Source organism: Tauraco erythrolophus, chromosome Z (genome assembly GCF_009769465.1).
Source record: "Tauraco erythrolophus isolate bTauEry1 chromosome Z, bTauEry1.pri, whole genome shotgun sequence".
In the NCBI taxonomy this organism is placed as follows: domain Eukaryota; kingdom Metazoa; phylum Chordata; class Aves; order Musophagiformes; family Musophagidae; genus Tauraco; species Tauraco erythrolophus.
The window spans coordinates 273,610-286,002 of record NC_141496.1 but is presented as its reverse complement, the minus strand read 5'-3'; the positions used below and the strand labels follow the sequence as shown (position 1 = coordinate 286,002).

Below are 12,393 nucleotides of genomic sequence, written 5' to 3'. Positions count from 1 at the left end.
TATGTTTTCCCACTGTGCTGAGGAATAAATTACCTGGTTACATGTATGTCAGCATGACTCTGCTCTTTCTTTTCTAAGTAAACTGATCATAATATGTGGGAAATACATACGCTGCTACATGCACTTCCAGATTCCCGTCCTAAAGCACGAGTCATCTTAAGGACTCATCATTACAATGGCATCATTAGGAATGTGGATTTCATGGCAATCAAGGGCGTTGTGATTACCTCTGCAAAACAAGGCCAGCTTGGGATCTTCTTCTTCCCGTTGGATTGGCCATGACAACAGAACACTGAAGCCAATTAGCTGATGTCGTGAAACTCTGGCTCTTATTCTGGCATCAAATTAAAACGTACATTTGGAATATTAATTGACTGAGATGCTCATGACATTTTTCAAACAGAACACTTTCCAAAATTCTGATAAAAAGCTACTACCTCTAACTTGAAACATCACTTATTCAGCTTTCAAATGCTTTCAGCTTTGTTCCCTTCCATGTCACAACTGCACATATGATTTGAGCAGCACGCTCAAGGCCATTGTCGTATATTCTAAACCTACTGTGTCGGGAAGGGTCACAATTTCCTCACAGAAACTCTTCTGAAAACAATTGTGAAGAATAGGAGGAATCTGTAGAAGCTTCCAAAGGGCTTAATGAAAGCCAGGCACTAACACTGCGCTGAGAAGCCTAAATGCCATTGAGTAATCCACGATTTAGACTCCCAGAATATTGCTCTGTGATTTGCAATGAGAGTGATAACCTTAATATTCATCAGCATGTTCCAGACTACTCTGACTCCCACTGCTAAGTAACCAGGCATGCATAATGAATATCCTATGGCTGTGATGTGTAGAGTGCTGCTGGAAGAAAGCATAGATGAATATGTGAAATTTATCATTTGTAGATTATACTGTTTCCATTTGCAACCAATTTCGTTACAGTGTTTCCCAACAGAAATCTTCAATGAGTTAGTTAATTTTATTCCCTAAACCTTGTTTTCTTCCATGAGTTATTGCCGTGGAACAGTCATTAGCAATGCGTACTGCTGAAAATTAACGGAAGAACTACAATGTTGTATATTAAAATTGAGCTCCAGTCTAGAGATTCTTAAGAGAATTCTCGGCACTTCAAATTAATACAACAGCTCTTCACAGAGGAACCCAGAAGAGGTTTCCTAAACCTTAAGCGTATCCTAATCACTCTTTGCATTCACAATTTTCTTTTGTGACCATCTATTCTGAAAACCTGCACTGCCCCTCTGTGCAGGTATCTCATACAGCAATAAAAGGTGACTGCATGGGGAGTAATCCAGAAGCCTCCTGATAAACTAGTGCAGAGCAGCTCTTGCAAAAGGAAGAAGAAAAAGCTCACTGCCTTCAGGAAGAAGAAAGACTTTTCGTTGCTATTTTTCCACTTCCAACCCTGCTGTCCCAAATAAACATCAGGCACAGTGACGGGACAGGGGAAGCAGCAGGAGCAATGGTAGAGGAGGTGGAGGAGAGGTGGGAGGGTGACAGCGGACATGTGAGTGCAGGGACAAAGCAAGTGGTATCGGAAGAGGACACCTTGAGCATGGCACCAGCTACACAGCCAGTCATTCACCTCTTCAGTTCGTCTCCTTTTTCGGGAACCGCTTTCTCCAGCTTGGGAGGACAGAGGAGAACACCATCTGTGCTCCCCATCCCTTTAACATCGTTCCGAGGGACATTATCTCTCTTTTGAGAGACTTGTGCCAGATGCTTATCCACTGCTCTCCCACTTCCCTGACATCACCCTTCCAGTATGCATAGCACCCATTGGCCTCCTCTTCCCTGGTCCAGTTTTGCTTTCAGGAACAGTAAATGTTAATCTTGGCTACCAGATAAAGCATGAATGGATGGACAGAAATACCCTGACGCTATTCCTCCCTTCTGATGTTTCCTATGTTACACAGGAAGCTCACTCAAACATCTTCCTGTAGCAGCAGTACCAGCCTTTTGGTGTGCGCCACTTCCTGCTGGGTCCTGATGACAAGTGCATCCCTGTTATGTCACTGACACGGACCTGTCACATCACCTGTGTCACATCAGCTGTGATACACGTGCTGCCACGCACACGGCACGAATGTAGCCAGGGCAAACACGCAGCTCTCATCAAACGATCCCCTGTGCACCCCTGTCACAAGACCAAGTGCACGTCTACTGCACGTTTGGGGGAACGTGAACACGGTTCACGTGGTCAGTGAGCTTTGAGTTGCATAAAAAGGTTGCAGGTACTCTGTGAAAAGGGTGGAAAGGGAAAGGTGAGGGCTGGGCTGCCCCCTGGCATAAGGTTGGGCCCTTTCTTTTACCTGAAAGGAGCAGATAATGAATTGGAAGGACTGATGTAGTGGGCCAGATCCAAAACATCTGGCACAGACCAGGCATCTATAAGACCACTAAGCATTGTACACTAAAACCAGACATTCTTCTGCCACCGCTGCAAAACAAGCAACCTCAGTCATCCATAAACACAGCGAGATTCCAGCAGCAACAGAAAGGCTCCCAAAGCAAACATTGTCCTGTTGTCCAAGACTCAGTAAATCACAATAATTTCACGCCCACAATATTTGATGGCAGATTCACAGTGAAATCAGCAGAGCTGCAGATAATTATGGTTTATTTTTCAACAGGTCTTTGCTGAGAAAGAGCTTCTAGCTGAGGGAATCTTTGTGCAGGTGAGCTGGGGAGTGGGGGTGAGCAAGAGAGCTGGAACTCCTTTCTCTTTTCTCTGGCTTTGCAGGAGGAAACCAAGAGTGACCTTATCTGCAAGGCCCTCTGTGTAATGTTCTTGCAGCAGCTACTTTTCTTCTCAAGCTTTGATTGAGAGAGAAATGAAGTCCCTTCCCTCCCTCACCACGCCTGCCATGCTTTTTAGAGACCTTGTACCACTCTTGCTTGCCCTTCTCCTGATCACTGGCACTGCCATTTTTCTTATTTGAAGAACTGATGCTGTTTCTCTCCTCCCACTCAGTACGCCTCGTATGCTGAGCACAATATCCATACCATACCAACAGAAAGAGCTGGAGATTAGGCCTGTCATTTTGGACTAGCTCTATGATTTGCAATGTCATCACAGCTTATTCCACATCATTCATTCTTTTAGAGATGCAAAACATGAATCACCACTGCGGGTACTCCAGTGGCGGAATGGCAGTACAGGCTCCCCAGCTTCTACTTGTAATGTTATTAAACGAAACCCATTTAAAATATTCAGTGAAACATCCACGTGGCAAACAGTTCCTAACCTTCCCCTGGTGCTCTGTGGCAGGACAGCAGTGTCGATTAATTCTCTCTCCCTACTACTTTCTTACTACTGTGCTCTTAAAATTCAAAAATGAAAAGTTATTTACTGAGGCTTTTATTGTAGAGCAACATGACCTTTACAACACCCACACAAGTATTAGATACACTGTCTTGAAGAGGAAAAAAAAAAGAAATTAAGGCATAACGGAGCTGCATCCCTGCAGTTCACTGTTAGGTGATGTGCAGTTAAGCTGCAGGAGTTTTACTGAAAAGTTTCTCCCATAAGAATTGCATAGTTTTCTCTTGTTGTGTGGTATAAGGAATGGATTGGAAATCATACTGCCTGCTTTCTAATGGGGTCTTCCATCTTACACCTCCTTGAAGGGGATAAATATTCAAGGCACAGCATTCAGCAGCATCAGCTGCCTTCTGAAGTTGCATCCTCGGGAGACCTGAGGCCAAGCAATTTGTAAAGCTGGTGTATGCGTAAGGACTGGGAATACGTATCGCAGTGCTGCAATGATCTATTCATCCAAGACTAGTCAGCCATAGATTCGTATCCTAAAACTTAGCAGTCTGGCTTTTTTCATTTCAAAACTTGAAATGAAGAATAATCTAACTTCTGTGGCACCAATCTATTGTTGCACACAGGTTAAAAAACACTGCAGATATTTTGGTTAAAAGTTTCTCGATTTTCCAGTTTTAGAGAAAACTCTTCTGCACTCCAGTCATATGTCCCCACATTTCAGGACCAGGCTGACTGCTTTCTGTACCCACTGACTTTATTAAGATTGTTATTTAAGATCTAAACCTGGAACCAGAGTGTGCAGCTGATTCCCAGCAACTGTGCACGGGTTTTCACTTTCCTTTGCCAATTTCTATTTAAAAACTCATCTTTCAAATAGTTTTCATACATTTAATTTTACGTGGACTACAATACCATCCTAATTCCTACAATACCGTTTTGTACTTGGTCTCCTCCACCTAAGTTAGCAGAAAACTATCAAAAACTCAAATGCTTCAGAACAACTCTGGAGAACTTCATCCCATGTAACAGCAGGAATCTAAAAGGCAGGTGTCTGTCTGACACTTTGCTTCCTTCTCCCTCGACGGCGAGGCATAGGCACTGTTTTGGCACGGTTAATCTAACCTATTTCAAAGGTTTGTTTTTTGATGACCTGCACTTTGCTCTAAATTCCATGGAGAAGACCTCCATTAACCGTAAAGGGAGCCCAGGATGACAAGCCCGGATGTTACATCCACACTGCAGTCAGATGAGTTTCTGTCCCTAGTGTCAGCTAGTCCCCGAGTTTCTCTCTTATTTGGCACCCGCTGCTTATCAATATGAAGCAGAACCTAGTCTGAAACTGCTCTTACCTTCCTCAGCACTGAGGGGACTCTTACACACAGGTACTGGGTTCTGGCATCACCTGTTATTCAGTAATCGCACAGGGCCAAGACGTCTGGCGATGCCCAGTGTCTGTATTCTGCGTCAGGCACTGCAGGTTGGGTTTTCCACTGCCACCTCCAGTAACTTGTACTCCTCCGACATGCACAGCTCCCTCCTCTGGCTGCAAATCTCCACGTAAATTACACTTAAGTTTAATGGAATACAGTTCCTTTTTTCAGTTCCAGCCCTGCCTAGGCGTTCTGGATAAATCACGACTCTTTAGCAGACAGGTACTGGCCCGGGGCACCTGTCATGTTCCTTCAAAAACCAACTCTGTGCTACACAGAGAAGTCGTTGTATTTATCCCAGTTGAAGATGCTGCAAGGTACTGAAATATCCTCCGTGTGTAATGGTTTCTTTCAGATGGCAGCTGTTTGGGAACATGCAGACTCCAAACCTCTATCCTACAATAAGATTGAGTAAGCACAACAGCACTGTGCCATGGGATTCACTGTAGATTCAAGGAAGCTTACATGGAAAGCAAGGAATTCTATGGAGAATCACACAACGTGAGAATCGCTCATGTTTAGGCTGATGACATCACTTTGAGAGGACCTTAAAGACGCTAGCTAATTTGGGGGGGGGGGGGGGGGGGGAGGGGGGGCAGAAAACAGATATGTCCAATCACAAATTGCTTTCTCTTGTATTAAAAGAAATGTAAGCAGGAGAACAAACTACAAGAATAGGATTATAGTAGGATTATAATATGCAAAAATCTGGGAAAGAAAAATTTTCTATAGCAGCCTGAGCAACAATATTGTGCAAAACTTTTACTAAGTGGCATCTTAAATATGTTGATGTTTACGTAGCAGCTGAACCCACAGAGTCACACAGAAGGCACAGACACACAGAAGGAAAGATGCTCTCCAGTGACCTGCGGCACACTCAGCATCCAAGACTCAAAATGTGCAGATACCAATACATAAAGGTTGTAAAATACTCCAGGCAGATGTCTTGGTTTGTCTTCAAAACCTCGCCCCGGTGTTAAATCTCAGGTACCAAGCCCATAGAATCAGCTCCTTTCTTTGTTGCTGGCATCAGCATCAGGATGACTTCAAGATAACGTCATAAGGCAAAAGACTAAAGTTATCCCCCCCCAGGTCACTGGTGCCTGTCACTGCTGCGGATCTGCAAGAGGAGTTCTCACAAGACGGGACAGTGCAACTCAGTGGTCTGAAGAAATGAAGTCTCTAGGTTCTCTTGCTTTCTTGGGCACTGTTTTCTTGATAGTCGATGAGTTTGGCAGATTTTTGCTTTTCATGGGTGTTGCTTTCCTCTGTTTTTGATGAGTGGTTCGGAGAGATTTCAGCCCCAGCATCTCACAGTACTTATTGCACTGGTGGAGGGCTCTGAACTGCTCAATGAAGGAAATCGAGCAGTTGCCTTTAAAACCTTTGTATCTGTAGCAACAAAGAAAAGAAAAAGCCAAATGGGATTTCAAGACTCATTTTCAGCACAGGAGGCAGAGTACGACTGTTGACTCATAAGCAACTTGAAAACATCAAACAGGTAGTGAGCCTGCCTGCTGGAGAGAAACCACTCGGCTAGCTAGCGATAAACAGCCAGATGAACCTCACAGGGTTAAGAATTACTTTTTTTTTCTTCTCCTCTCCAGGTAAACTATGTGCTTGTTTACTCAAAGGAAGTTTAAGAGGAGTGCCATTGTTACTTCAGGACTATACCCTGGAGCTCAGCAAGAGAATGAACTGTTCTCTCACTCCTTTGGAGAAATGACAGACTTGAGACTTTATACCTGAGCTCCTTGACTAGAGCCATCAAGTGCACGCTCCAGACACATCAGCAGAACGTAAGTTCGACAGGCAAACATGCCTGTGCTCAGCAAGAAAACCTCTTTGCATCAAGCATTGATCCTGACTCCAGAAACTAAAGAAGAGCAATGCATCGCCAGCAAAGAGCAAAAACTTAGACTGAAACATTTTTATTAATTTATCATGAATATTCAATTAACCATTGGGTCTTTCCAGAGAGTGCCAGTGGCAAAACCAGCTGCTGTCACAGCATCTTCCACTGTCACGGTGTGTCACTGCTGGATGCTGCAGAAGTACGTGGAACACAGATGCAGCTGCCAATGTCTGAGGAGATAACGAGGCTCCGTGCAGGCAGCGCTGGGCAGCACCCGCTTACTCTGCTCTCTGAAATTGTCTATTTCTGCTGCAAGACTGACTGCGAGGCTTCGCTTCTCCTGCACTTTGTGTAGGTGTAACCTCCAGGGCTACCAACTAGGTGAGAAGTTTCACTGCATTTCACTGCTGCCTATTTTAATCTGAGGCTGCAAAATGACCGCGTACTCTTTCTCTCGCTCTCACTTTCTTTTTTTTTTCCTAGGTAGCCATGTTGTTGCAGCTAAAGAAAATTTCTTCAAGTGTTTTTCTCATGATATAAAATTCTGATAATACTCACTTCTTTGTGGAAATAATCTTGGAAATAAAAAGTTGAGCTGAAAAAAAATCCACGTTTCTCAAGAAGTAATTAGAAGACTGCCTAAGCAGCTTTCTGGCTGTCTTTAGTACCTGTCACTTCCTGTATGTCTTTGAACAAACATCTAAACAAAGAGCAAAACCAGCAGCTGTTGCTCAGACAATACTATGAGTAAGAGACACTTTGAAAGAACTGACTGCTCTGCTAACTAACTTTAGCTTTAGAATTCAACAAATGCCAGAAATACTTGCAGTAAAAGTGAGCATAAATATCTCATGAACAGGAGACAGAACATTTGTATTAAAAACACATGATTATTTTTATTTTACTAACTTTGCTCCTAGATCAAGCCATCCTCATTTCCCTTCTCCTAAAACATTAAGTTTGCATTTGATCTTGTGGCTACAGATGTGGCCGAGGTAACACTCCTGCCCATTCTGGATGTCGCGAGGCACGAACGAGCCCAGTTTGGCTCTGTGTGTGCAGACAGCCCCAGGTCTTACAGCAGCCCACGGGAAAAGCAGCGTAGAGCTGTGAGCCCAAAGGTTTGGCTGGGAGCTCTCCTGGCTGCGTGCTGTTTGCTAGTCACTGCCTCCACAGAGCCTCCTCGTGTGCTTCCGGCTGCATCCGTGGCTCCGGACAGACCGTCTGACCACACCTCGGCTGTAATCTGGCAGGACTTGCGGGCTTAATTCAAACCATTCTGTGCTGTTATAGCTTGTGCTACGTGCAACTGGGGGAAGGTCTCCGTTAGGGAATGGCTTACAAATGGCCCACATTGCACTCGTGTGTTTCGTGTTCAGTCACACCAAACTACCGACTATTCCAAACCTTGAAAAACAGGAAGCTGTAATTTTGCACAGTGTGCACTATTAATTCACTGACTAGGTGACTGATAAATAAAACCCAGACAGAATTCCATCTCCCAAACTTGACAGCCGGGGGTTGGGGCAAACCAAATCTTTAAGCCTGAAGGGGGAATGTTGGATTTGGCCGCAGGCTTAAACTGCCCAATGCCTTTTGTTGCCAGGCTGAGTAGAACTAAGTTTGTCAATGCCCTGAAACCAGACAGACTTTCAGATCCACGTCTGGCACACAGCACCCCTGCTAATCATCACAACCGTGGGGCACGGTGCTCCTGACTCCTTTGTGTTTACCACTCTTGGATGAACACCTGGGCACTTGTGCGCAGCTTCTCAACGGGCTCCCTGCTGGCACTCAGAAGCCAGGCACTGTGCTGTATTATTTTTGTTTACGTTGGCCAAAGAATCGACTAAGGAGCTGATTCAAAGGCTTAATGGCCCGACGCTGGTGCGCCCCAGTGGCTACATAAAACCACGCGCCAGGCTTCTCGGTTTCTGGTTCGGCTTCGCCCTCTGCTGACAGCAGCTGTATTGCAGCTACTGCAGAGCTTTTTGGGGTTCCTCTGGTGTCCAGTCCACGGGAAAAACAGACAATGGGTAACAGATCGGAATGACTTTGAAGGGCGTTAGTTGCTGAAAACATCGATCTCTCCACAGCCTCCATAAGGAGGGGAAGGATAAAGACACGGGACACATAAACGCTCACCCAGAAATGTTTGTTCAGACTGGGAGTATGAGCCTGGACCCTCCAAAACACCATTAACAGCAATGAGCAATTCTGAATGTAGGTACAAAATTTTAATATATGCTGCTTATTGCACTTGGTTTGCCAGAAACGCTGGGGGATAAACACCAACCATGAAAAATTCATGACAGTTGCCATATTGGCTTTCACAAATTCATCAATAACAGTTGTACTACGACATTTGATTATTTGAAAGTTTGATTGTACGACGAGCATGGCAGGGGTGGGGTGGCAGAGATGGATTTTTTTTTCCAGGTTTTTTTTTTTCCTCTGATCACAAATTTTATCTCTTATAGAGTGAAATTAGAATTGTATTTAATTTACATTCCAACCAGAAACAATACGAATGTTTTTCTATTCATCAAGGATCACAGATATTTTTGGTTTGCCCTGATGTGATTGGCCCAGGCTTCAAAGCACAGAAGCAGAGGACCTGTCTGTGATCAGTGGGGTCATTACCTCCACAAAGAGCGTTGAGGAAACTACGGGAATTTCTATAGGCAATTACACCAAAAAATCAGCTTTGTACCTTCGCGAACAATACAGTTAAAATTGTAACAGTATCATCCTATATTTTTTAGTTAAGTAGGACTATGTATGTTGTCCCCAGCATCCGAGACAGACAGTCTCTCATTGGTATAGCTGCACAATCCCAAAAGCAGCAATAGCCAGCAATACAAATGAATTTGGTGTACTTGCTTGTTTTCCCCATCCAGGCTCACGGAATTAAAACTTAAACTGCAGATATTAATGCAGAAGTGTCCTTTCTGGGAAAGGAGCATGAAAGAAAAATACAGGACCAGGAAAAATCTGCTCTCTGGTAGCAATATCATTAGCTAAATGACAAACAAAATGATACTCAGTATTTTTAAGAGGTTGTTCATGAAGGGAGATTATATTCCCTTATATGTGACTGTGGTGATCCTTACTACAGCTTGCATTGCATATTCATTTTCTCACTTCACCTTCCTCTTCCCTAGTCCAACATGTGTTTTTATAGGAGTAATTTCCCACAGTGAGCTGGACAACAACATCTATTAAAGCATTTCTATAAATCTTCTGATTCCAGAGAATAGTGTTGCCTCAGTAAAAGTTTTATGACTTCTTTGTTTTATAACAGGATGATGCAACTTCATTTCAACAGATTTCACTTGGGACCCACAGCTAGAAGAGCAAATCAATGTAAGTTTTGAATGGATGCCAGCCTGCAAATGTTAAGAATTTTCTCTGAATATTCTGAAGTCAAATTTTTAATAATTTAAAAAATAGTGTGAGGTTTTTTGCTGTATCATGGGTATATAGACGACCTCCAGTTCAGTATAAAGACTGAATACATGTGTTTGGATCTGCTTTTTTCTACCAGTTTCTCAAAAAAGAATATTAATTTAAAGCATTGGTCACAGGCATTTATGCCCATTCCCATTCCCACATTTGAATGACTGCCTCCACTGCCTATTTCTATCAACAGCTCTTTTGGCATGTGGTATAAGTAGAAATTTTAATTAACAGAAACTTAAGAGAAGTGGAAGAAAGTTAGAACATTACACACATGCTTGTCTCCCAAAAAGACCTGATGCCATTGCAAAACTACTAGGAAACAGGCCTCTTCAAATATTATGAACAGATGTTTAGTTATAGCTCAGAATTACTGCTTTTGAGAGAGAAGGGAAAGAGATAACATCAAATCCCACAACACATTTCCTTTTTTATCAGATAAGTGGCCTATATAAAGCTAAACAGACACCTTTCCTCCACCCATGCAGCTGACAAGAACACGAGCTCAAGAAAAGCTTACCGTCACTGCCTGCTACAGGAATAAACACTAACTCATAGAGTTCTCCATTGAGAAGAGTCTTTAGAAAAGCTTGTGCCATAAATACGTGTTCTAAAGCTTTGGCATTTTTGCTGGCTGCAAGAGAGCCTTCAGCTGTGTTCCCTCACGCAGTCCCTGCAAGTTCATTGCCAAAAGGGCAATACAAATTTTGTTCCCGTTCAGCGAACCTCCTTCCCTAGTTCCCACAGTACTGTGGTAGACAGGCTCTCTTCCTCCAGTGGGAGAGCAGGAGGGGAGAAGGGTCACCTTGGCTACTGGCAGCAGGATGTAGCAACAGGGCTGGCTAGGAACAAGCGCTTGGATTTGCACTTGCTGGGGCAGGCGCTAATGAGTGCAAGCCCAGCTGGAGCTCCGGCTGCAAGAGCGTGCCGGGTTTGAGCTATTTCCTCCGTGGTCAGAAGCTCTGGACAGCACAAGCACCAGGCCTTTCATTGTACCCCAGGCTGGAGCCAGTGTCGGCCCTGCCTTTCAGCCTTACCTTCCTCCAGCTGATGTACCCCCAAGTAAAGTGCCTTACTTGCTTGTAAGTCACCAAAGACCTTGACCTCCCTCTTGACATGCCCTTTGAATAAGCCTGTTCTAAGGGGGGCATGAAGGTAAAGCAAAGCCCCATCTACAGTGCAGCCCCATCCTTTTAGAACAGAATAAACGTGTTTTTCTTGTAGGTGAGTTCCCATAAATATGAACAAAAAGAAGTTAAAAGCCTCAGGTGAGGATTGTTTTCTTCCAAAGTTAAAGCAAAAATAAATTTCCAGTGCACCCTCCCCCAACATATTTACACTGTGAAGAGACTGATGCGTAAAGCAAAACCATGCTGTTGAGAAATAATTTTTCACTCACCCTTTGGCCAATGTTGCTATGCCAACGTCAGTTAACTTCATTCCTACACCTAGAAGGCATCAAGGAAACAGAGAGCTTATGTTACACTGAATTTATAGGAATATCTTCAGATTCGAGAGCACCATCGAGGCATTAAATATTATTTATTGATTTGTGGTTTTAATTTTAATTGTCACCATTTTCTCCAAGCATTTTAAAATACCCCAATTAAAAATAGGATGTTTGTGCTCTGTATCACTACCAATTCCTAGAAGCCAGTCTCACACCAGTAGTTTACAGATAGCAAGGTGATAAATAGAGCATAACGTGTTTCCTGTGCCAGACAGCCAGTGGGGGGGAAGGAGGGGTTACACTTTCATTATTGCATTTTAAGAAACACACAAAATCTTTGCTTATGCGCCTGCCCTGAGATGTGTATATTTATTTATGGGTTGTGTGGTTGTGATGCTTTGTAAACTTGGACTACAGTGTTTATCAGCAGGAATTGCATATTTGCTTTGCTAATCAAATGGCAATAGATCAACATTATTTTCACTTTTTGGGTGAGAGATCCAAAATCTCTTTCTGATTAAGTATTTCCATACATTTGGGGTTTTTAACCCGTCCCTTATCGACCTGTTTATAGGCAAAATCCAGCCCTGTAGCGTGCAATTTTTTCTGTACAGGAAAACAAGGGTCTCAAGACCATTTTCCTTGGCGAATACTCTCAGAAATCTCAACGGGTGCACCTGAAGAACGCAGCCTAGATACTCAGATGAGAAGATGACCAGAGAGGAAGGGTGTTCCCCTTCAGCAGCAGCACGGCTGTTGGCCTTTGTGGCAGCAATCACCGCAGAGGCTCACAGTCATGTCTGCTGCAGCGCTTCCCTCAGGCTAGGATTTTGCTCTTTCTTCTCCCTTTAAATTACTTCAGGGCTCTTGTTAAGGTGTTTTGTTGCTACTTTTCCTGCCTTCTCTT

At 43.6% G+C, this 12,393-nt stretch overlaps 1 protein-coding gene across 1 annotated transcript in view; it reads right to left on the bottom strand.

Annotated features, from left to right (window-relative positions):
- Nucleotides 1–5,879: 5,879 nt before the first annotated feature.
- The window catches only part of ALPK2 (alpha kinase 2), a 28,707-nt gene continuing 22,193 nt past the window's right edge, over nucleotides 5,880–12,393 (bottom strand). The window contains exons 9-10 of the mRNA XM_009992733.2: nucleotides 11,436–11,484; nucleotides 5,880–6,114 (exon numbers count right to left, since the gene is read on the bottom strand). Coding sequence (XP_009991035.2) covers nucleotides 5,880–6,114; nucleotides 11,436–11,484 — 284 coding nt within the window. The remainder of the gene's footprint in view (nucleotides 6,115–11,435; nucleotides 11,485–12,393) is intronic.